Below are 25,450 nucleotides of genomic sequence, written 5' to 3'. Positions count from 1 at the left end.
CTCCATCAACCTCTCTCTCTTTTACTTCTTCTTGCACTAGCTTTATACCTTAAGTAAATCTTAATTTGAACGTGGAAGTAGCTTATCGAGATCCTTTCCATTCTAACTCTACGTTGAAGTGTCTTTCATGTCTCTTTATCTTTTTCATTATTGATCTTTGAATAACACGCGCATCAGATTATTCATTGATTGATAATTTCACCGTCTATGATATTTCATCTGAACACATATACTATATGAATTTTAAATCTTTATCATTTGAGAAAGTGTTGTCTCTTATGGCGACCATACTATGCTCTCTTTGATAATATGTTGAACCATATCAAGTTGGCCTTCATGTTTAGATTAATAAATGCAATAACTTGGCCAACACCGAGAAATGAAATTGAAAAGAATTTTAAGAATCAATTTGAAAAAGTTGATAAAGTAGTGTAATTTTTCGATTTATTTCAAGGTAATTGTAATTTTTTGATTTATTTTATTATAGAGAGGCAATATTAGATGGACATATTGAATTAATTATTATAGGATATATTTATTATAATAGATAAAGATTGAATAATCAATCTATAATTTGTTTCTGTTCGTAGATAATCGTGGGACCGGATGGCGGATTCCAAAATCAAATTTGGTCGGGAGGCTTTGGTTGTCTCCTTCTATTTAAACCACCCATGGCATGCTGCCATCCCCCATCCGATCACCAAACACACCTCTCTCGCTAAATGGAGGCTTCAAGCTCTCTCATGGCGGCCTCCCCGGCCTCGTTACTCGGATCTCTGAGATCGAACACGAACAATGGCAGAAGAAGACAGGTAGCTAGCTAGGGTTCCATTTCTTGAATCTTTTACCAAAGAAGGTTTGATTTTTCCGTTGTTTCTTGGGATTCCGAGTTTGAGTCTCATGTCTGCGGTGTTTTCTTTTTCCCTATTTAGTTCGCTGTGAGAGCGTGCCGGCCAGACGGCGATGGGAAGATGATGATTGCTAAGGGAGAGAATGGGTGGAAGATCGATTACTCGGGGGCGAAGCCGGCGACGCCTCTCCTCGATACAATCAACTTCCCTATTCACATGAAGAACCTCTCCCGGAAGGTGATCCTATCTATCTGCATAGAAATAGGTCGAAAAATCGAACCTTTTCGTGACTAATTTGGCGGGAAATACTTTGTCTTTAAAATGTTTGCTATAGGATTTGGAGCAGCTGGCTGCTGAGCTCAGAGCGGAAGTTGTACACACCGTTTCGAAAACTGGAGGGCACTTGAGCTCCAGCTTGGGGGTGGTAGAACTGACTGTGGCTCTTCATTATGTGTTTAATGCTCCTGAAGACAGGATCATTTGGGATGTCGGTCATCAGGTCAGTAATACTATAAATTCATAGAAGTTTTGCAGCCAAAGTAACTGGTTCAAGCCTAAATCCAAATTGGGGATAATACAGGCCTATCCTCACAAGATATTGACTGGAAGGAGGTCGAGGATGCATACCATCAGGCAGACCTCAGGGCTTGCTGGGTTCCCCAAGAGAGATGAGAGCGTTTATGATGCCTTTGGCGCTGGCCACAGTTCTACAAGCATCTCTGCAGGACTCGGTTTGCTAACTTACACTTATAAAATCTGTTTTTATGGTTCGGTGTTCAAGTCAGGATGATGTTTACGCCTAGAGAGTTTGACAGGAATGGCTGTTGCAAGAGATCTACTAGGGAAGACGAATCATGTTATTTCAGTGGTTGGAGATGGAGCTATGACTGCTGGCCAGGCCTATGAAGCAATGAACAATGCTGGATACTTGGATTCTAATCTTATCGTCGTGTTGAATGATAATAAGCAAGTTTCTCTTCCAACTGCAACCCTTGATGGACCTGCAACTCCTGTTGGGGCACTCAGCAGGTCCCTTACTAAGCTTCAATCCAGCACAAAGTTCCGTATGCTACGTGAAGCTGCTAAGGTAGAATCTTGCTCCTTAACTAGATTATGCTCTATTTGTTGCTTTTTTAATAATATCTGCAACAAATTGATGAAGTTGAGCTGCCGAACTTGTAGAATATATCCACTTAAACAAACACTTGATGTGTGAAATACACACATTTAGAATATTTATGACCTATTTCAATTAAACCTCACAAAAAGGAGATTTTGGTGTGTATATGTTTCTAAAAACAACAGTATAGTTCTTTCTGTTGGGATTACATTTGAAGAAGCAAGAAATTATTTTCACTTAGAAAGAAAACAATAGCAAAGATATATGTTTATTGTTTTAGAAATGGCTTTCCTTTTTCTCAGGTAGGTAAACTTTATTGTGTTTGATCTATTTTCTTTTAGTCTATTTAAAAAATTTTATGTTGGCCAAGATCATTACACCAATTTTTTTTGTTTAGAATCTCACAAAGCAAATTGGTGGGCAAGCACATCAGATTGCTTCAAAGGTAGACGAATATGCTCGGGGAATGATAAGTGCCTCTAGTGCTACATTGTTTGAGGAGCTTGGTCTGTATTATATAGGTCCTGTTGATGGACATAATGTAGACGACTTGATCACCATCTTCGAGGAGGTAAAGTCCATGCCAGTTCCTGGTCCTGTCCTTATCCATATGGTGACAGAGAAAGGAAAGGGGTATCCCCCTGCTGAGGCTGCTGCAGACAAGATGCACGGTGAGTCTTTCACTCATTCCTCAAAGCTAGAAGTTTCCCTGATAGCTATGGTAATCTGATTCATGTATTCCATGGTGCAGGTGTTGTGAAATTCAATCCAAAAACTGGCAAGCAATTCGAGGCAAAATCCTCCACCCTTTCATACACCCGATACTTCTCAGAATCACTTATCAAAGAGGCCGACCTTGATGACAAGATTGTGGCTGTGCATGCTGCCATGGGAAGTGGCACTGGACTGAATTATTTCCAGAAGAGATTTCCAGAGAGATGCTATGATGTGGGAATCGCAGAGCAGCATGCAGTCACATTTGCAGCTGGTTTGGCCACTGAAGGCCTCAAGCCTTTCTGTGCTATCTATTCTTCGTTTCTGCAACGGGGATATGATCAAGTAAGAGCATAGAACAAAAATTATAATCTCTTGGTTATTATAAAATAGACCAAATTCTAATGGATCAATTAACTATGACCCATGCAGGTAGTTCATGATGTCGACTTACAGAAGATTCCTGTCCGGTTTGCGCTGGATCGTGCTGGTCTTGTTGGAGCTGACGGACCTACTCATTGTGGAGCATTTGACATCACATACATGGCATGCTTACCCAATATGGTTGTGATGGCGCCAGCTGATGAAGCTGAACTAATACATATGGTTGCAACAGCAGCGGCCATTGATGACAGACCAAGCTGTTTCAGATTTCCGAGGGGCAATGGAGTTGGGGTTCCCCTGCCTCCAGACTACAAAGGAACTCCTCTTGAGGTTCTTTTCCTATCATCCCAACAATTTGCATCTGTTGACAAAGCTAAGATGATATTAGCAAGTAGAGCTAATAAACCACATACTTTGTTTGATTCAACAGATTGGGAAGGGTAGGATTCTGATGGAAGGAAATAGAGTTGCCATACTTGGATATGGCTCCATATTGCAGACATGCATAAAAGCTGCAGACTCACTTAGGAACCTTGGAATTGTTGCCACGGTGGCTGATGCCCGGTTCTGTAAACCTCTTGATGTGGAGCTCATAAGAAGGCTGGCAAATGAACATGAGATTCTGATCACTGTGGAGGAGGGTTCCATTGGAGGTTTCGGTTCGCATGTCCTGCACTTCTTGACCTTGAGTGGGCTTCTTGATAAGCAGCTCAAGGTAACTTCTTTTCAAGAAATTTAATGGACTTTTTAATCTGTTGTAACTGTGTTGAGCTGTTGGTCTGAAATTTGGTTTTCATTGCAGGCAAGGTCAATGGTTTTGCCAGATCGATACATTGACCATGGATCACCTCAGGACCAAATTGAAGCAGCTGGACTTACTTCCAAGCACATTGCTAGAACTGTGCTTACCCTTTTGGGCAAGCCTAAGGAAGCATGGCAGCTCCACTGAACCTACAAGACTTCAACTGGAAGTCAGTGAAATGGTGTCAATACACTATCAATAGGTTTTAAACTTACATATATGGGTTAGTGTAATGAGATATTTGTAATCTGTTCTTCACTGCACTATCAGTTAATCACGCACCTTGTTTTCATTGTTGTTACATATTGAAGGGTTGTATTCTTATTGCTTCTTCGTGAGTAGTTCAAAGTTCAAGCTTGTTTCTAAACATTGTAAGACTTGATTCGCGTATACAAGTACAAGCATAGTTTGTAAAGGTCAATTTGAACTTTAATATTTCTTCTGATGTGATCATATTCTCCATATTGCAATGGCTTTTTGTCATCAGAGAATCTCGTAGGGATCTTGGAGAAAAAGAATGTACCCAGCTGCAAAGAGACATTGAAATAAAGAATATTATTTACGAGCATGACACTAATCTGGCAGACAAAATGGCATCAGATTCAGAGTCGACCCCTATTAAATGAAATGAGTGAAGATGCCCAAGGTAGAGGGGAAGATTGATAGAGTTGTGAAGCCATCTGCTGTATCTTGAGCTGTAGACATGAATATTTCTTCAACCATTGAAAATTGGAACAAAACATTAAAAAGCTATTTTCTATTAAAGAAAAAAAATTATAAAATATTTTTCATTCAATCATTTTATGAAAGGAAAAAAGGAACACTAAAAATTCTAATTTTTTTTATTAAAAATACTAACAAAATAATAAATTGGAAATAAATTTAAAACAAATATTTTTTTAAAAAAATAATTTTTTTGGTATATTGTATGGGCAAACATATTTTTTTTTAAAAAAACTTTTTAAAACAAACAAAGAAAAATATTACTAAAATTTATTATTATTTAAATTCTTTTGAGGGATACATGAAACACACGTCTGTTGAAACGCATGCACACTTCCTGGCTAGAGTAGTTCAGGTTCTAGATTCGTTTTTCATTATATTTGTCTATTTATTGCAAGCTGACTGTGTTTTTTATAGCTTAGACCAAGTCAAATCATACAAAATTTGCGTAAATTATTAGAAGAAAATAGATAGAAATCTCATTGTTTTCTCATGTGTCACACAGCTTTGTTGAAGTTAAAATGTCGTATGCTCTTTAAGATTCTTATGCAGATGCTCTATACTCAACATGTTTTATATGAAGAAATACAATGATTCATTGCAGCATGGATCTTTGTTGATTTATATGCTCAAAATGGGGTTTCTTGTTTACTTGCTGGTTGTTGATTTTTTGTTTTTAGTTGGCTTTCTCTTCCTCTTCTTTAGTGGAAGTAAATGAAAGGATTGGGAGAATCTTTTCCTCCACTAAAATTTACTTTCCAGAATCTGGCTATATACTCACTATTCATATGCAATGGAGAGCAAGTATATTTATTTAATGCAGATTGCAAGTAGTGGATAGTGTTGGTTCAGATGACAGGTTCTGCATCTCTTTGATGGGAGACATCCCCTTCCAGAGTTTTCTTTTGAATGGCAATAAACCCGCTTAAGAAATTGTTAGCATCGATCCACACATCCAAACAAGCAATCTCTAACGTCAAAATTTCTTAGCTAAGGCTCAATGAGCAGAGAGCCCTGATTTACATGCAGCATTTTTGTACAAAAGCTGGAGTTTTCATGCACTCGTGAAAGCATTCAAATTAGATGTACAAATGAGATTCATAGAGCTCGTCGTTCAAGCAGGGCGACATGATCTCCTCCTCGAGCATCTGTAAGACCCTACTCATTGAAGGGCGGTTGTCGGGGTTTGCATCAGTGCACATTGCAGCAATGTCAATGATTGCTTCTACTGCTTCGACATCTACACTACCGCACTTCCTGTCGATAATTTCATCCAAACAGTTTGCTTCTGCCAGCGTATTTAACTGTCAAATGTATAAGAAGTCAAACAAGTTAAGCAGGGAGGTCGATTACGGGTAAATAAATAACAAGAAGCACGAGTGTTTTCTTACCCAGCCAACAATGTCCAATCCTCGTCTCACAAAGGATGGATCTGTAGGCCTTTTTCCAGTCACTAACTCCAACAACAGGACGCCGAAGGAATATGCATCTGACTTATCTGTTGCAACTCCACTTTGGAGGTATTCTGAGAGACAAGAAAAAGACTACTATTAATTACAACTGAGAGTGATTCATAATACATTTGGTAGAAGCCAAAGTTGTAGTTTGATGAATCAATTAAATCTTACAGATCATATCATCTAACACGGTTCAAACTTTTATGTACTCTTTCATGAATTCGTTTAGATATCAAAATATCTCTCTATATCCATCAGAGTTGGCTGCCTATTGAGTATTTCCTCTCGAAACATTATAGTGTCTTAAAAATTATACTGTTGAGGGCACCAGTAATTTTCAAAGTTAGTAGAAAACCTGGTGCGAGGTAGCCAAAAGTGCCTGCTACTACTGTGGTGACATGTGCATCGCCATCTACAAGCAACTTAGAAAGACCGAAATCTGACAGATGGGGCTCCAAGCTCCTATCGAGTAAAATGTTGCTAGATTTGAAGTCCTTGTGAACTATTCTGGGAGTGCAATCATGGTGCAAGTATGCTAGTCCTTTTGCAGCGCCAAGAGCAATCTTCATACGTGCATTCCAGTTCAATGGGTGTTCTTCTTGACTATCTTCTGGAAAAAGAAACATTCAGTGAACTAAAAAGAAAAGAATGCATAGCCAATATCTTCAAATGATAGGAATCAATGCCATGTCTAATAGAGAGACAACAAAGAAGAAATCTTTTGTAAGGGGAGATCTGAATAGTTAGACATGGATAAATATTATGTTATACTACAAAGAGAGTTAACATGCTTTCTAACTCATCATTTACAAAGAAATTAAGAAAAATTTCCCCACAAAAAATATACTTTTTGCTTGAGAAAATTACCATGAAGGTAATGATCTAGGCTCCCCAAACCCAAATAATCATAAATGAGAAGCCTTGTAGATCGGAGTCTACAATAGCCTCGAAGATTCACAAGGTTGATGTGCTTGATACTACCCAAAATCTCAAGCTCCCTCTCAAAAATCTGATCTGATATCTCACGGTTCCTATCAATCTTTTTAACAGCAAAAACACAGTTATCATCAATCACCATCTTGTAGACTGTACCAAATCCTCCAGAACCAATCATATCATCTTCATCAAGCAACTCCAGCTTTTTTATAATTTCTTGAGATGAATATGGGAGATTTCCATGAAAAATAACAAGCTTGCTTCCTGAGAAGAAACATATTGAGTCAAATAGGTTACAGCAGGATTGAGTCCAATTAGTAGGGATTTAAACAACTGAACTTACCACCATCTTGCACAAGTTGTTTCTTTACTTTTACATAGTTTCCAACAAGTCTTTCCTTTCTTGACAGTAAGCAGATCCATAAGAATGCAAGAATTGTAACTAAAGCAAGGGCCATGGTAGTGACAGCGCCAATGATGATACCATTCAAAAAATGTGATGATCTTTTGGATGAAAATGATGCTAATCCTGAAAAATTTTTAAGGCTTAGTTAAAGATGCACCAAGGGCATTATGAACCAAAAATAGGCAAGCTCCTTTGCAAAAAGAAAAATCAAATGGATGGAGCAAGTTCAGTAGCTCCCAGCAAGAAGAAAAGTTATGCTTTCTTCAAACATACCAGGAGAAGCATACACGTCGGAATGTGGTAGTACTGCAGGAAAGCCCAATGTACCACCAGTACCATGACAAACTTTATGAATTGGCAAACCACATAGTTCCAAATTCCCAACAAACCTGCATTAGCTTCCCTTCTAAATTATCATATAGATACTTGAACTAAAACATCGGAAGAGTAGTGGGCACTTAGTGAAATGTAACAAAACCTCGGTTGCCCTAGTAAACAATTGGATCCCATGTACACAAGTAATGATGCAAGTCAATGAAGCATCAGAGAGAATACAAGAATTACTCACGAAGTGCTTTGAAAAGTTCCAAGGACTCCAACAGTTGGAACCTCACCAGACAAGAAATTTGTTGATAAATTTCTACAGTTGAAGAAATCACTGTCAAACATTTAACTCTGAAATGGGAAACCGCTGAGCCACCAATAATTACATGAAGACTCACAGAACTCGTAGTTGGCTCAGCCGGCCAATAGTTGCTGGAATTGTGCCCCTGAGTAAATTGTTAGACAAGTCCCTACATTTTTTTTAATATCAAGCTCAAGGAAACTGAATGAACAAATAACAATAGAGCAAAAGAGAACCAGGGATTGGAGAAAGTACAGGATGGTAAGGTACACAAGTTCTCCAATCTCAGGTGGAATGTTTCCTTGAAGGTAGTTATCTCTCAGATATCTTCAAAGAAAGTGTGAAAATTTCATGCAACAAGATCCAGTAAATTTGCATTGCTAATAACTAAAATAAATAAATAAATAAATATATGACTGAGAAGAAAAAGGTATACAATGCTCTTAGCTCAGTGCAGTTTTTTATCTCAATTGGAATAGGACCATGCAAGCTGTTCCGGTGTAAAGCCCTGCCACAATACACATTCCATCCTTGTAAGAATTCATTAGCTTACAGCTACTCGAGATTAGAAAAAGTCATCTGAAATAACTATCTCATCATTTTCATGACTACGATGAGTTCTGGGCATTGAAAGAACACTCTTCTCTTACTTCAATACTATCTCAAATTGAGATCAAACACTAGTTAGGAAGATATCATTTTAAGAAAGAGTTTATTGAAGAGAAACAAAAATAAATTCTAAGGTTTTGTATGGTCATCTACCAAATGGTGGATCAAAGTCCCCTTGTTCGGTGTTTCGTATACCGCTACATATTTACATGTCTTTTATTTTTTGGTCAGAATCGCCACGTAATGGCTTGCAGACATTCAAAGATTTTCTATAGGAAAAAAGGACTGAAAAGAAAAATGTCCTTACAATCTCTGAAGCCTTTGGAGCCGGCCAATACTCGTGGAGATGATGCCGCCGAGTTGCATATAAGGTATGTCACTGCCATGGAGCATCAAGTAGGATTTGGTCAAGTTAGACGTACACAAAGAGAAAAGATAGAGAATCGAAATTGCTAGCAAAAGATTCGTATATAGGACAGAACAGATACATTGACCGGACAGTGAGGTCGGAGAGGTGGCAGGATACGCCGAGCCAGGATGAGCATGGGTGGGCATCGGTACGCCGCCAGCTCCACAGCAGTTGCTTGGAATCGTTGAAGCCCATCTTGAGCTCCAGCAGAGCCTCACCTGCGAACCAAACCAAATCCACTCACTCCACTAGCTTTCCCACTCGATCAAACCGTATAAAGTAGAGAATTTTACCATCAGGAGTTAAGGCGCGGGTGAAGGCCAGAAGTGAGGCGAGAGTCCACCATGAAATGGCGATGTTGACGGCGAGTTGCTTCCTCACCATTTACTACTTCCTCGCTTGGACTAGGGGGAAGCTGAGGTGAATAGCAAAGGAGGAACGGAGACTCAGAGAGCATAAATTAGGGATGACACTGCGGGTCCGTGTCGGGAACCGTGCAGCGACGTAGACGTCGGATCTCAATTCAAACTCAAATTGAGGAGTGTCGGTACGCAATATTGAATATTGGAGGGCAATTAATTTAAATCGAAAGTTTGACTCTCAACATTTGAATTTTAGAAATTTTAATTTTTTTTCTCCTTTAGCTGTTGCTGTGCTTAATTTATCTAATTTTTACCTCTTTATCTTGTTATTATTTTTCATTGTACTTAGAAAATATTTGTAAGTTATTAGTAAGACTAAGATATTACATGAGAAATTAAAGAATTGATTGATGTCAATTGATAATTCTAAAGTTAAGGACCAAGTTGAAATTTTGCCTTAGAAAACCATATGAGATTGCTTAGGGGTGTAAATCAACATAATAATAATAATATGAAAATATTTATATTAATTTGAGTTTGAGTTTAATATATATATATGAATTGGGTTTGAAGTTTGATTGAAGTTCAAAAATATAGTAAAAGAGGGTAAGAGTTCGAATTTTGATGAAGCTGAGTAATATCCTTCTCTGTCGTGATCAACTATAGTTTTTCGATTTACCTCCTCACAGATGGTCATGGAGTCGACTGTGTGGGACCGCTGAGATAGCGGATTCCATCTTTTTCAGAAGAAGTTCAAAAATATAAATAATTTTGATTCCAAATAAAATTCAAGCCCCAGTATAATTCAAATATGGTAGAATTGAATTATAGTACAAAATGATTTAATTTTAAATTATTTGAATAAGTATATTTAAATTAAAATTATTTAAAAATAATTAGAGTTTGATTCAAATTTGACTCATGAATAACTTGTGAATAATAGAATAAAATATTATAAGTGATTAAAAAAATTATCTAATATATTAGTTCTATTCGAATTTGATAATTTAAAATATAAATTAAATATTTTTAGAACGACTTTGAAAACAGATTCATTTGCAATCTAGATTGTCACAACATTTCCTTTCCATCTAAACTTTAACAAAAGATAGAATTTATCATTTTAACGGTCTTACATGATCGATCTCATATGGTTGGCATTATTGTAGCTTCGTTGAAATTTGATTCTTGTCCATTTCAATAAATTTATTTTATAGTAATCAATTCAATTATTTCTCGGAGCTCCTTTTCTTCTTCAACAAGTCTGTCTCTCTTGGAGCTCCTTCCCATCAAACTTTAGTAGTGGAATCCGTCGCTCTAACAATTTCACACGATCAGTCCTACGACTATCTGTGAGAAAATAAATTAAGAAGTTATAGTTGATCACGATGAATCTTTCCCATCTGACTTTTGTAAAAATGTGAAATCCATCACTCCAGCGGCTCCACAAAGTCGGTCCTATGATCATATGTGAGGAGTAAATCAAGAAATTATAGTTGGTCACAATGGAAAAGGATATTGTCTCGATCTCGTCGAAATTGCACTTGCACGTAATGGTGCGCGTATATTACACCTTTGCGCGTATATTACACCTTCGCACGTGAATTGTCGGAGAATAAGACGGAATGAACGACTCGTTGGATTGCCCATGGGCCCGAGCTTGAAACCGAAACGAGAAGTGAGGCGTCAATCATGTGGACATCTTTCTTCCAACTGGGTGCAAAACTGGGTCGACTGGGTCAATGTCAGGAATCGAACTGGCTTGGTGCTGGCTGCTTTAGACGGACCAATGACCACCACCAGATATTCCATGGCCCATTCACGGAGTCCGCATGCGTTAGTCGAGACAGGCGGCAGGAAGAAATTTAAATTAAATTAAAATCTTGAATATCAGATGGTATTTAAATTCTTTTTTAAATCCAATTATATATATTTTAAAAAACGTATACTTTAGTTGAAAAAGATTATTGTTTAAAAATAAATATAGTAGTACTTTCGGGCATATAGCTAAATTGGAAATCTGATTCGAATTTGGAGACCCAGATCAACCAAGATCGGTTTCCTGGTCCCTGTCTTACGAGCGACACTGGGAAGAGAGCACACTATCATACCGTTGTATGATTCATAATTTCTCTTCTAAAGTGCTCCACCCACGCGTTCACGACTGCGATTCGCGAGAATGTTCGACAGAGGCAGCTCCAACGTGTAACCAATAACAAGCTAGGTAAACTAAGGGGTAGCGTGAAAGAAGAAATAAAACTTGATCAACAACGCTACTTCGGACAATTACGTTCTTAAATGCCGCCTCCGCAATTAGCAAGCGCCTTCGAGGACTCTTCATATAAAATTCCGGATTAATTATTAAAAATTTTAGGTTAAATTAGTCAGCCAGCCTTATTTAGTGGTCCGTCTCCATTTGCCAACTTATTGCTCCCTTTTTAAGCAACGTTTTCTCTGATTAATCACTCTTTTCTCTCATCCATTCCCTCGAGCTTTCTGTGTTCAGTTGCGATTGGTGGCGGCGATGGCAAGTATGGCGGAACCGTAACTTCGCAGATTCGAATCCTACTAAAAGTCTAGGTATCGCGTCGAATCGTCAATCTCGATTCTTTTGGTGCAAAGATAGGTGGATACGATCGTTTTTTTTGGAACATTCGGCACAATACCGCGACCCCAAGATTGATAGGTGGTGGTGGAGAACGGCGGGGTGGAGCAGAGATGACAAACAAGATCAAGATTGGCGTCTGCGTGATGGAAAAGAAGGTGAGACGCCGTCAGGTTTGATTGTTCATCTTGCGTTTTGGAAACTTTTTCTTGGGGCGTGAAATCTTCTGACGAGAAATGACGTGACACGATTCTTTGCTCTTTGTTTCTATATTCTGCTTTATCTCTTTCCTTCGGTTTCTTGAGTTGTTCTCTCGTTCGCTCTTGATGTTTGTTTCTTTCCTTTGATTTCTTGGAGTTACCCTTTAATCAAGTTCTTCTGTTGTGTATTGTCGACATTTGGATGTCTCTTTGGGGCAAGAGTGAGCGCTGATTTCGTTTGCTTTTTTTCTCATTTTGCCCTTGTGAAGTGTATAAACACCTGTTTCTTTTAGAAGCATATTTTCCCTTTTTCTTGTGGCGTGAAATCTTCCGACGAGAAATGACGTTACATGTTTTTTTTGCTCTTTGTTCTATATTCTGTTTTATCGCTTTCCTTTGGTTTCTTGAGTTTCATTTGGATGTCTCTTTGGGACAAGAGTGCTGAGTGAACAAAGAGCGGTAGGATGATTTCGTTTGCTTTTTTCTCATTTTGCCCTGATGAAGTGTACAGATACTCGTTTCTTTTCTTAATAAGTGGTGGTAATGCTTATATCTCTCGTTAAATTGATGTCCCCGATGATGATCATGAAGACCTGCAAATCTCAACTATTTGAATTCAGCTACACAATTGTATCACTCCATTCCACTATAATTAACGCTATATTACTATTAGGGATTTACTCTTTATACAATTAACTCTAAATTAATCCAAATTATGTAATTATAAAATCCATTGATCGTCTCTGAACACATTTATCATCTCAATCAAATTTCTCTTTTCTTGGTGCTACAACTAATTGCATCTTTCCTAGTAACTCCATAGATTCATCTTAGTGTTCTCACCTCTTTTGTACATTATTCCCTAACTGCCATACACTTTGATTCATGATGAACCATACCTCAGTTTTATACAATTTTTATTTTAGCCCAAGGAGCACACAACTTTCATATTCTCAAGCTCGTTCCTGTTTCATCCACTCATTTTTTATTTTATAACGGTACTTTCACTGCTCTCTCACTCATTCCTCAATCCATCACAAAATTTTTGTGGTGAATTTGTAGCTTTTGGTTGTTTTTTCTCTCATTACTTATTCTTGTGGACATTTAGAACAAATTTCTATCGATAATTTTTCCTTCATTAGAAAAGAATGTTGGCTATTATTCTTACATTATGAATTGTTGCATTATAGGTCTCATCTGCACCTATGGTCCAAATCTTGGAGAGGTTGCAGGCTTTTGGAGAATTTGAGGTGCGTTCTTTGTTTCTTGATTGGTTGTTTGACCTTTAAGGTTTTCATCTTCCTCTGGAAACAAAAATCTTGAAGCATGTGGCAGAATGCACTAGTTTCATGGTCAAGCTTTTTCACCCAGCTTATACTTGATTATAAATTTCATCAATTATACTCTGTTTGCATATCTCATCTCCAACTATGTTGATAAGCGTCCTTTTGACCAAATACAAATGCATTTGAGAGAGTATTTGTACAAATTACACGAGACTAGAAAATGCTTGATGTTGTTTTATGTATTGTTTTTCTTGTAAAACATTTTGCATATATACTAGGTGATTGCATTCATCTTGGTCATTTGTTATTGACACATTGAATTCGGTGATGCATCTATTTCAAGTTTATAGGAAATCAGTAACGTTCAGAATGTTTTTATTATTAGTGAATGATGTATATATGGAACTGCAGATATGTCAAACAGTAGAATTCTCTTGTAATACATGTTTTCTTTCTCAAGTTGCCATTCAATCTCAGCTCATGAACTAGTAACTTGCATTGGATAACTATTAAGTATAAACAAAACTTACAGAACGAATTTAATCATATTCTTGTTTCTTTTTTATTGTCTTGTTGGTTCACTTTGATTAATTTTATTAGACGTATTATGTTTCTATAATCATGTTTTATCTTTTGTTTAGGCCATTTCAAGGTTAATCATTGATTGCGTTCTCTGATACTGATAATTTATTTGATTGGGAGGTGGGTGATAATGTAGAAGAAAAGTGAAATATATGTGATCAGACAGACCATATAATGTGAATGAAGATATCTTGCAAAGATTTTGAAGATTTTTTTTTTTTCTCAAGGGGACACCTAACCTTCTTATGCAGTGGCAAATATAAAATGTTTTAGTCAAGAAGGCAAACTAATACTACTTCTCCCAGTATTAATTAAGAGATGTAAATGATAAAGGATAGTTAGTAATTTGTTATAATATATTGATAAATTTTATCAAAATTTGGGGTGGGTGGGTGGAGGCACCACCCTAGCTCGCCTATGTTTGTTAGCCCTTGTTGTTATGTATGGCATAGTCATGTTTTTGTTTCTCTTCATTCATCTCATCATCAACAAGCCATGTTAGCCTCAGCTATTTGGGTTCAACAACAAAGATTCCTTCCATTGGACTCTACATGAGACTTATACCATGTTAGGTCAATCAACTCAATTCTTACACTAGCTGATAGGTGGTGTTTGCTTCTGTTCTTATGTATGAAATAGTTATGTTTCTGGCTCTCTTCATTCATATTATCATCATCCAGCCATGTTAGTCCTAACTATTTAGGGTCAGCACAAAAGATCTTATCCTCCCATTGAACTCTACACGAGGCATAATGGAATTCAACACAAGGCTTAATGCTACGTCAATTGATCAATTCTTAAACTAGCTGACAGGAGCAATTTCTGTTTCTCTTCATCACATCATCGTCTTCCAGCTATGTTAGTCCTAAATATCTAGGGTTTAGGGTCAACAACAAAGAAGTTAACTTTCCATTAAACTCTATGCAAGGCTTATTCCATGTTAGTCCTAAAAATCTAGGGTTTAGGGTCATCACATATTTATCTCTTTTTGTCAGGTAAACTGCATTTCATTGGCCACAATATTTCCTTGGCTAAAAGTGTATTTATTTGATTGACCTTAGCCATTAGTCAGTTTTTTTTTATATATAGCAAATTGGCAATAAATTCCCCTCTCCTTTTCCTTTATGAACTTGGTGAATTGTTCTTGTTCTGCTCAATCATGAAATATTTTTTTGTTATTATTATTATTATCTTTATTTTGCTTAAAGTGAATTGCTACATGTCTCTGTATTGCTTGATGACCAATTCAATCTAATATCTTTTTTTGTGGATGAAGATTATAATTTTTGGGGACAAGGTTATTATTGAGGATCCAATAGAGAGGTGAGTCACATGATCACAGTTTGCTTTATTTTTTTCCTTTAGAATTTTCATTATTGACTTATTGTGATTCTGTCATTACACTCTAGTAATGCACTATAAACACATTACTATGATGTACCTTTTCAGGTCTTCCACATCATTAAATATAATTGAATTAATGCATTTTGTGTAAAAAATAATAAATATTTGTAGGATAGGTACTAGTCACTAGCTGGTATGATGTGCCTTGCTCTATTCTCAACTAGTCATGAATGTAGGATATGCTACAGAGCAGTAGGTCAAAACCCACTGTTTTATTTAGTGAAGTTTGATACTCATGGACCATGGTGCGGTTCCCCAAAAGAAGATTTTAACTTAGTATTTAGTTTTTGTAGATCTTTTTCAATTTGCACTGGTTTCCTTGTTCTGTGCGACCTTTGCATGAAAAATTATATATCTTTTTTTAAGGATACTTCTTGGTTAACCTAAAACATGTCTTTCGGCCAAAAAAAAACAATTTTCTTTAACCATCATTCTCTAAATATGCTGAACATTTCAGCTGGCCAATTTGTGACTGCTTGATTGCCTTCTACTCCTCTGGTTACCCACTTCAAAAAGCTGAGATGTATGCAGCTCTCCGGAAGTAAGTTCCTTTCCTTTAGTTTGCAAATGAGTTGTTTTTCTAATAAAACTAACATCCACTATATTTTGTTGTATTTACAGTCCTGACATTTGGAAATGCTCATCTTGTCTGTTGTTTTATTTCTGTTTTAAATTCATTCTCCTAAATTTTGTTCATAGGCATGTTTTTAGTCATTTGATTAAGTGGAATATTCTTTTCACGTATCAATTTATCATGTGCAAGTTTTATATTTTTCTATCAATTAAATAAACAATATGTACTTGGGATGACAGCTTTAGTAATCAGTAAAGCTCGTAAAAATTAGCATATGGAATTTCTCATTCTTAGGCAACTTGACACATTAATTTGAGATTCAAAGTAACATTTGTTCTTGTAAAACTTGAAATTTAAAAGATTATGCTTTGAAAACTACCTTCTTAATTTTCTACATGCAACTTATTCTAATAGGTGTACATCCAAACTAGTCATCATTTCGTAAAAGGATGTAGCAATTCTGGTATTACGAAACCTATGATAGTTTGTGTTTTCTTTAAATCCACCATTCTCTTTTGTTTTTTCACTTGGATAGAGGGAATAATTTATTACATGCATTATCTGCATTTGGTTGTAGGCTATTTGTAGACTATTTTAATACAATCCGTTCACACATCTTGCTTGTGCTCAACACACCAAATTATAGACATCTGATGTGTGTGATCCTAATTTATGCCATAATAACACATAATTTAGCATAGCGTACCTCTATCATGGTCAATTCAACCCATTCCTTAAACCTGAGATAAGCAAATAAATGAGCACAGATATGCAAAGTAGGTATACAATGACAACGTTAACATAGATATAAATTAAGGCTCAATAACAGAGGTATACTATTGATATATCATAAATTTGAGATTGAATGTAAACAAAGGAACTACAAGAATCTTCAACAATCATCCATAGTATCTGTATATTTCTTCATTGCAACAATCTATCACATATGTATACTTCTCCAAACATACAAAATAAATACTAACTAAAATATATGATAGATGATAATCAATGTGTATGGACCTAGTTTACACCAATTTGCATAATCACACACTCCACAAGCCTAAATCATACACCTCCACCAAAAAATTGCATGATCCTCAACTCATCCACACAGTGCCATTGCAACGAGTCACATGACTCCTCATCTCTGCCCCAAAATACACTACAATAACAAGGCTGCTCTAGTATCCATCTGATCACCCACCTCAATTTCTGCTCATCCACAACATTACTCATTCATCCCATACATGGAGTCCATAAGGCTGTACTATCATACTTCTCGTGGTTCCATTCAATCGCCTTCTTCTTCTTTGGCCATCCTTAACATTGCTCAATCACTCAACACAACTGCATCGTTGAGGCAATACTACCACACTGTCTGAGGTTTGTCCAGAAGATCAACAATCTTTTTGTCTGCCCATTACTCTTCTTAGAGATGCAACCCGAAACAACCAATCACACAACACTTTGCTCTTGATCTCTTCCCACATGTAACACCACTTTGACTACAACCCACAAAACCTTGTATAATCCCACTTGTCAATTTGATTGACCACCTGATCTGATCACATCAGCACCAAGGACTCACTTCACCTGGATAAGACAATTACCTATTAGTCTATAACTGCCATTTTATAAGGAGATTATCCACTGGAAAGGAAAGGGGTTAGAAACCTATGTTGATTAGTGACTCATTGCTTGCAAATTGCTGCCCATTTGAAAGTTGAATTCTTTCAATTACTGGAAATTTTGATTTACATGATCAATTATAACTTTGAATCAATAGATCAATCAATATATTTATATGCTTAATGAAATAAATTGGAGAACATAGATACAAAAATAAACAATCTACTGTAACATCGAATGAAGTTGTTGAAATAAGTCTGGAATGGTTTAGTTGAGCTAATGTTATGGCTGACAAGATTCATATATCAATATGAGACACAATGATGAAGTAGCCCTGAGTTTATACCTGACAAGATCCATATATCAATATGAGACATAACGATGAAGTAACCCTGACTGGAACAAAATGTCTTCCAAAGAAGTGTAGAACTGTAGATGCAACTAATTTCATCGAGTAGTTTAGGAGAATATTATTAGTAGATTCTGGTTTTCCTTTCCTGAGAGAATAGTTGTACCTATGCCCATACCTGTTTGGAGTAAAGGAACCATTCATCTTTTAATCATCTTTAGGTGTGTTAAGGTTTAAAATCTAATAGAGCTTTTAACGTACTCAACGTGAAAGAAGAATCACAATAAATTAATGTTGTGTTTGAGTCATTTAGAGTTGCATTAATTAGCATCAGGGAGAAGATACTTGCATGATGGATTCTGGTAGTGATATGATGATCTCAAAACAAGCGGAAATCATAATGTCCTTTACCGTGCTGGAAATTCTCACTTCAATTTTTTTCCTAGGCTGGATACTATCTATTCTCCAAATTCCTGATTGCACTGTTACTATATCACTTGTAATTACACCTGGACCCCTAATGATAGTCACAGCTTCATTTCAAACTACTTTTCCAATCATCTTATTTCATTTACTAGATCTTAACCTTAACAGGTTCTCTCGATTCAGATCAATAATAACTTTTTCCTGCTATTAGGCCATTTTTAGTGAATGAATTACAGCCGCAGCACCTCCTGCATGATAGAAGGAAGGTTTATGAGGTATTGATTCAACTAAGCTCTTGCCTGGAATTTGCTTGATCTTTATCCTCTAACTCACTTCAATTTAAATAAATTAGGTTGGTGCTCCTTGATATTCAGCAGTCTTGGATAGACAAGTTCACTTCGCTGCTACTTGATGTTCAGTTTTCAAATACTAAATGTCTTGTTTTCTAATAGTTGCAATGCATTCACATAAACATTTGTTGCAAAGTCCTTTATTTTCATACTCAGAACAAGAATTATGAGATACAGTTAAAATATTGCTATTTTAATTTATTGTTAAACCTTGCATGTAAAAGCAATCAAATTGATTTATAAATTATATATAATGCATGTGTAGATTTGCACATTATTGTTGACCTATTTGGTTTCTTTCAGATGATCTTGTGGTTTCGTCTTCCATATAACTCCAAAGTTCTTGCCATTCTAAGAATTTTTAAAATATAATGCCTAAACAGACAGTAATTTTTGCCATCCAGTTTCATAAATAATCTCAAATGTCTGAATAAGAATTCATTGAAATAATTTGAAAAAAGCTGAATCAACTTACCTCTTATGGACTGATTTAGATCAAACTCAAGTGGCTCACTGGTTTATCTGATCACTATAGCAGTACTAGTCAGATCTGATCTTTGTCCGGTTCTGATGGATCAGATCAGACACAAGTTTGATCTGATTAAACTAGGCACCAAGCAACACCAGATCCAGAAAGTGTGCACCTTAACATGAGGATTGCTAAGGCATTGGCACAAAGCAATGAGTAGTGTAGGTAGTGGGCATTACTGGTCTTTTTCTGGCTTGATAAAGAGTGGTGCAGGCTCCGCAGGTTGCTACCTTGTTGCTTGCTTATGGGAGAGTAAGTGGAAATTTGAAAGTAGCAGGTGTATGTGCTGGGAAGAGAATTCGCTACTTGCTAGTATGAAGGACATACATTCTTAGTTCTATGATTGATACCCACAGATCTATATTCGATACTCATTGACATTGCTAGGGAGCTAAACTAGAGGTAGAGACAATGTTGGTGTGGGGGAAGAATAGGTGCTGGGATGGTGGTGCTGGAATCTCAATCTAGATTAACTGTGGGTCAGCAGTGGTGATAGAGAGGCTACAGGAAGACTTTGAGAAAAAGACGGAGGACATCACAACCCTATAAAGGGAAGGAGGAATATCACTGCTTCAATACCATGTCAATATAAATTGTATTCGGGAAATTGTATTGATGATTGATCCATTACAAATGTATCTAAAAAATGTTTATACTTTTGAAGCCTTTTTTACTTGGTCTTGTAGGTCATTCTTTCTCCTTGGTTCCTACCTTGTAGACCATTTGTCTCTCCTTATAAACTCTAAGCTTTGTCTTCATTCTCCTTGCATCCTCTCCTGAAATGATTAAAGAGGGAGGATAATCAAAAACCTAGCTCTAAGCTTTATTTATACATGACTATGGCTTTTTTATTGCAGCTTACATGGGAGAGACTAAAAAACCTTTTTGAAGATGGGACCATTTATACATGGATTGATAAAAAATTTACCAGGTTTCAACATAACTAATGAGATATGTGAAAGTGTTTCACTTGAGTATCTCTTTGTCATATTTGATACTCTATTTTCAGATGTTATTGTGGATAACTGTTATATATTTCATCTTATTAATAACTCAAACTTGTTTGAGTTGGTCATTTACTAATTTCTAATTACCTTGTTTTAGCAAAATTGCCATAGTTCAAAAAAATTTTCAAGCCCCTAGAAATAAGTTATAGTATAATTTAGCTAGGCTGTAGTATCGTATGGAAAATTCATTGCTATGAAACATCTACCATTTGTAGGTAGAACCATGAAGAATTGATTCCTAGGTAGAAGAGCAAGTGTAAAAAGCCAAGTCATCATCTTTCTTCTTCCTATTCTAACCTTTCTCCTCATCCTTGTTATTCTTCTTCTAATTCATTGTGTTGATCTTTCAACTCCATCATCAGTCTTCTCATTCTCACCTTTCAAAGCTTCTTTTTTTTCCATCACCTTTCATGCCCTCATCTTATATATGTTCCCCACTTTTTCTTACTATGTTGATTCTTTGTATGCAATATGATTATTTCTAAATGTTCTTCTAATCATTTAATTTATTCGGTATATGATTAGGATAGGTGCATGTTAAGGATATTCAAGTGAGGGTGTTTTTAACAAATTTAGTGGCAATGTATATAGACTGGGTCTTGAACCTTTGAGTATCAATGCTACTGTATTCTTCAATCTGATTCAAATTATTCTGCCTATTAAACAATAATTGATGGGAAATGTTGTTTTTTTTTTTTTGCATGAGTATTTATGTTTTCTTCTGCACAAACATCCTGCCTCAAAACATTAAGTTGTTTTCAGACATTTTGTCAGATAAACATTTCATAATTGAAGCACTTTCTTAATTTCTTACACTTTTCTTGTTCAAGCAACTTGAAGTGTTTGGTGTCCCAGTTCCAAATTATGCTCTTGTGAATAGAGAATATCCTTATCAAGAGCTAGAGTACTTTCTTGAGGAAGAAGATTATGTTGAAGTTCATGGGAAACGCTTCTGGAAGCCTTTTGTTGAGAAACCTGTAGATGGTGAGGATGCATTCTGTTATCTTCTGAAAAAGATCTAACATTGTGGTCAAATTGCTTTGATCAATAACACAAAGAATTTAGGTAGTGTGGAAAATTTAGCTGTACAAATACAGACTCATGTTATGTTGATTATTAGAACAATGCTACCAATATGCCTCTTTCCTTTATTTGGTTTGTACTGTCTGTCATTTATTTTCATTAACATAATTTCAAAGATGTATACCATTGTTGTTTGTTCAACACTACAGTTGTAGAAAGATCTGTATCTATGGTTTGTTATTCTAATGTAAAACCTAGGAGGTCTATTTATTGTAACCACGTTAAAAATTTTAAATTGTGAGTTAGAAATCAATTTGGTTGATTTTCATTGGATTTTTTCAGTACCATCACTATTTTCTTATCTTATAGTGTATAATCTCCTGGAATAAAAACAATTTTCTTGTTTCAAACATGAGTGCGTGTATTCTTCAGTAAACCACTGAAAACTAAGATGTTTTTTGATAGCATTTGACAAATAGGCAATATTTCTCCTTTTCTCCATTGGTGTATAATGTTGAATTTATTTTACATTCTTGTCAAACCTTTTAAATGATTTTGATTTTTTTTTCTGGAAGAATTACTGAATTATTAAATGTTGATTGAAAAGGAGATGATCACAGTATAATGATATACTATCCTAGCTCAGCTGGTGGTGGAATGAAAGAATTATTTCGAAAGGTTTGCCTTATAATTTGCTCCTTTTTCTAGCATTTCATTCATTAAGGTATAATTTTCCCAGTGTAAGCATGTGCCTCTCATATTTCTTTCCCAGTGTAAGCATGTGCCTCTCGTATTAACTGAATAGAAATCTCAATGTGGAGGTAAGTAATAGACTAAAATCGATCTCACATAGAATCAAAGTTCATAGAAAAGAAATATTATTGAACTGAAAGTTGAGTAATATTGGGGTATTCAGTTCCTTTTAAAGATTCCAATAAAAATAAATTAAAAACTTTAGGAAAGATATAATCTTATAACTAAAAGGATTGAAATACATCTCCCATTCCCTAAACAACATAATTACGAAATAAACAATTACCTTAATTGACTAATTCTCCTAAATAAAAAGATTTACCAAAATTAACTTTTATAATATTTTTTTAAAATTAAATCTCCAATTTGCACTACAGGGCTAACCTTATGTTTTGACGAATGCAATGCCAGTCATATACCATTCTTCAGTAGAGAGGCAAAAAATTGAAAGAAGTGGGCACTGACAGTTGTGTGGAACAATTGTTTCCTGGCCTGTTGGTGTTATGTACTAGTGACTATTTGTTTAAGCTATATATATAGAGAGAGATTTGTTCAGTTTTCAATATCAACAACTCTGGTGGATTAGGACACATGCATTTGTTAGACACAACAGAAAGCTGTTCCAAAGTGTCTATTTTAAATAGGGAGACTTCACAAGTTGTATTCTCATGATAGATACATAGGAGTTCATTTAGGATTTGCTTTGAACTCTTTCAGACTGATTCTGATATGCTTTTAATGTCAGTATATACGCATTACCATCAAGCTGTATTTTTTTTTCTCTTTCCTCGTTATGTTTTAATATAATTGTTCTCAGCACTGAGTTTTATAGACAAACACAGCTACACTTCGTACAATAACTTATAAATCAATTACATTTCTGTCAGAGAATTTGAAAATTCAAAACTGTTATTCCCTAGAAGCTGGTAAGTGGTTTCTCCAATAAAAATCTGAAAAATGAATATGGTCTTTCAATTGGCTTTTAGCCAAATCAGCACACTCCATTATTTTCACAGATTCACCCATAATGATTATCATATAAAACATGGTACTTCAAAAAAATTACAATTCTTTAATTGGTGTTTTTATAGGTTGGAAACCGTTCTAGTGAATTTCATCCAGAGGTTAGGAGAGTAAGACGAGAAGGCTCTTACATTTACGAGGAATTCATGCCTACTGGTGGAACAGATGTAAAGGTTGTCCTTAATCACAATTATTTTTCTTGTTAATACTTCTTTAATGTTGGTAATTAGTCTTCAACAGTTATTCACTAATCATATTATTTCATACAAAAAACAAGTAAAATATTTGAGCATGCATCCTTAGATTGATCAATGCTGTAATGTGCAGCCATATACAGAATGAATCAAATTTGGTTTATAACGACTCCGCATCTATATACATGTTTATTCAAAATGCAGCTCTCTGTTGGAGCCTTCACTTTGTTCAAGTTTCAACTGTAGCTAAATGATATTCAGTGACCATTTCTAATGCTATAATTTCTTGTGATCGGCCAACAATATACACTAATAAATTCTGCACTTCCTTTTTTAAGTTTGGCTTGTGAAAATATTTTTAACCAACTCTTACCTCTTCTAATATTTACTTTAAAATACCATTAGTTAAATCCAGCAGTCCGACACTCGCACAAACAACCAAAAAAGTTAACCATGATCATGTTTAAAATCTTGTTTGTATTGGGGTTTTGATCCTTGAATGGAATCAGACATTTTCATGTTGTACCAGAGTGTGCCAAGATGCGATGCTAGAGACATTGAGGAGAAGAGAGGAGAAGGGGGAATGGGAGGAGAACATGGAAGGAGGGGAGAAGGAAGTTGATTACCTTGTGGTGATGGCATGTTCTAGACATGAGTGTAGTGGACAATGGGTGGAACCGCATGCACGAGTATGGTTGGGTGGTGGCATTGGAGTGTGTCCAAGGATTGGATGGTGATGCTGATGTGTGTTGGAGGGTTTGGGCAATGCTCCATGCATGCATACAATTCTGTGTCTTAGGTGCGAAGGAAGGGGGTGTAGCATTTTTGCATGAGAGAAAGGAGCAGTCAGGTGGCTCGCATGAGCATAGTGGGGGTCATATGACTTGCGCGAGGCCAATGCTGGTTAGGTGGCATTCAATGATTGTAGGAGTGGGCAGAACTTGTTGGTGCGAGTGATGTGAAGTTTTGTGGAAGTCTGAAGACTCGAAACATGTGCATAAGACACTCACACGACCTTGCTTGTACAATCTTCACCTGTCGTTTTGGTTCACAAATCTTTAACATGTCGGTCGGTAGGTAACACGATAAATGCTGCTTGTGTCAGACGGCTCGGCTTGACACTTCTATAACCAATGATTAAGTTTGGAATGACTTAGCTTTATAGTTAGTTCTTTGGCATAAGAGAAATTCTGTAGTTAGCTGCATGCCATTTAAACTTGTAATCAGCACCACATATCTCTCCAACTAACCAAATGATAAGGCTCTAAGTTGGATGCTGCAATTTCTGCTTCTACTGAATTTGTTATGGACCTAGTGATCTTACTGCATTAGTATAAATTGTTTAGTTAAGTATCCCAATGTTCCTTGCATAGAGAGTTGACTTACTACACTTACTGTAAATGAGATATCCGGACGAGTAACAGAAGGTAGCTTAGTCTCTCTACTAATCGTCTGTATCGTTCAGGATCTGAAAGATGCTCCTCCTGATTTGACATGAGCTTGACATTCGGAGAGCTAGAACTTGCTAGCTTGCTGCCGTTACTAGAAGAGGGCAGCGGAGAAGAGAAGTGGCTGATGTTGCTGCTTCTGTTGAGAAGAGAGGAGACGCGGACGAGCAGAAGAAGACGGCGCGATCCTAACGTCGAGACCCTAGCCGCGTGATGAAGACATGCTGCTCAGAAGTGCGCGACCACGGGAAGAGTGGCGTCGCGAGGAAGAAACAGGAGCACGTGACCACGGGAAGAGTGGTGTCGCGAGGAAGACGTGTTGCTCGTTGCGTCGAGGAAGACACGCGACGAGGAAGCCGCTGTGATTGCTGCGTCGCGACGAGGAAAACGTGCGACGAGGAAGGCGGCGGAGGAGACGTGCTGCTCGTTGCGTCGAGGAAGACGCATGACGAGGAAGCCGCTGCGATTGCTATGTCGCGATGAGGAAAACATGTGACGAGGAAAGACGGCGAACAGAAACACACGCAAGGAAAACGTGTGGCGAACAGAGAAAGAAGGAAGCCGCTTGTGATTGATGCATCGCGACGAGGAAAACGCGCGACCAGAAAAGACGACGAACAGAAACACACGCGAGGAAAACGCGTGGCGAATAGAGAGAGAAGGAAGCCGC

At 36.6% G+C, this 25,450-nt stretch overlaps 3 protein-coding genes across 4 annotated transcripts in view; 2 read left to right on the top strand and 1 right to left on the bottom strand.

Annotated features, from left to right (window-relative positions):
* Window positions 1-701: 701 nt before the first annotated feature.
* On the top strand, window positions 702-4,147 carry LOC141828010 (putative 1-deoxy-D-xylulose-5-phosphate synthase 2, chloroplastic). Its single transcript, XM_074715361.1, has 10 exons — window positions 702-812; window positions 933-1,088; window positions 1,186-1,350; window positions 1,432-1,582; window positions 1,667-1,938; window positions 2,369-2,642; window positions 2,723-3,030; window positions 3,118-3,399; window positions 3,500-3,784; window positions 3,872-4,147. The coding sequence occupies exons 1-10, from the start codon at window positions 723-725 to the stop codon at window positions 4,016-4,018; spliced, it is 2,130 nt and encodes a 709-aa protein (XP_074571462.1). The 5' UTR covers window positions 702-722; the 3' UTR covers window positions 4,019-4,147.
* Window positions 4,148-5,658: 1,511 nt separating this feature from the next.
* LOC141835860 (LRR receptor-like serine/threonine-protein kinase FEI 2) lies at window positions 5,659-9,420 on the bottom strand. The gene is made up of 13 exons (XM_074723251.1): window positions 9,330-9,420; window positions 9,116-9,254; window positions 8,935-9,006; window positions 8,455-8,526; window positions 8,274-8,345; window positions 8,116-8,187; window positions 7,962-8,033; window positions 7,667-7,782; window positions 7,331-7,516; window positions 6,919-7,251; window positions 6,407-6,661; window positions 5,986-6,119; window positions 5,659-5,898 (listed from the first exon to the last, which is right to left on the bottom strand). Exons 1-13 carry the CDS (start codon window positions 9,418-9,420, stop codon window positions 5,674-5,676), a joined length of 1,839 nt encoding a protein of 612 aa, XP_074579352.1. The 3' UTR covers window positions 5,659-5,673.
* A 2,451-nt stretch (window positions 9,421-11,871) lies between these two features.
* Window positions 11,872-25,450, top strand: part of LOC141829890 (inositol hexakisphosphate and diphosphoinositol-pentakisphosphate kinase VIP2-like) — a 38,465-nt gene continuing 24,886 nt past the window's right edge. For both annotated transcript variants that reach the window (XM_074717376.1, XM_074717371.1), the window contains exons 1-8: window positions 11,872-12,161; window positions 13,394-13,453; window positions 15,348-15,394; window positions 15,933-16,016; window positions 18,665-18,728; window positions 21,170-21,323; window positions 21,970-22,040; window positions 23,207-23,311. In XM_074717376.1, coding sequence (XP_074573477.1) covers window positions 12,117-12,161; window positions 13,394-13,453; window positions 15,348-15,394; window positions 15,933-16,016; window positions 18,665-18,728; window positions 21,170-21,323; window positions 21,970-22,040; window positions 23,207-23,311 — 630 coding nt within the window. In that variant the 5' untranslated portion in view covers window positions 11,872-12,116. The remainder of the gene's footprint in view (window positions 12,162-13,393; window positions 13,454-15,347; window positions 15,395-15,932; window positions 16,017-18,664; window positions 18,729-21,169; window positions 21,324-21,969; window positions 22,041-23,206; window positions 23,312-25,450) is intronic.

This window comes from Curcuma longa, chromosome 1 (assembly GCF_044706935.1).
Source record: "Curcuma longa cultivar G26 ecotype Majalengka, Jawa Barat chromosome 1, ITB_CL_G26_1.1, whole genome shotgun sequence".
NCBI classification, from domain to species: domain Eukaryota; kingdom Viridiplantae; phylum Streptophyta; class Magnoliopsida; order Zingiberales; family Zingiberaceae; genus Curcuma; species Curcuma longa.
This window is presented reverse-complemented; position numbering and strand designations above follow the sequence as displayed.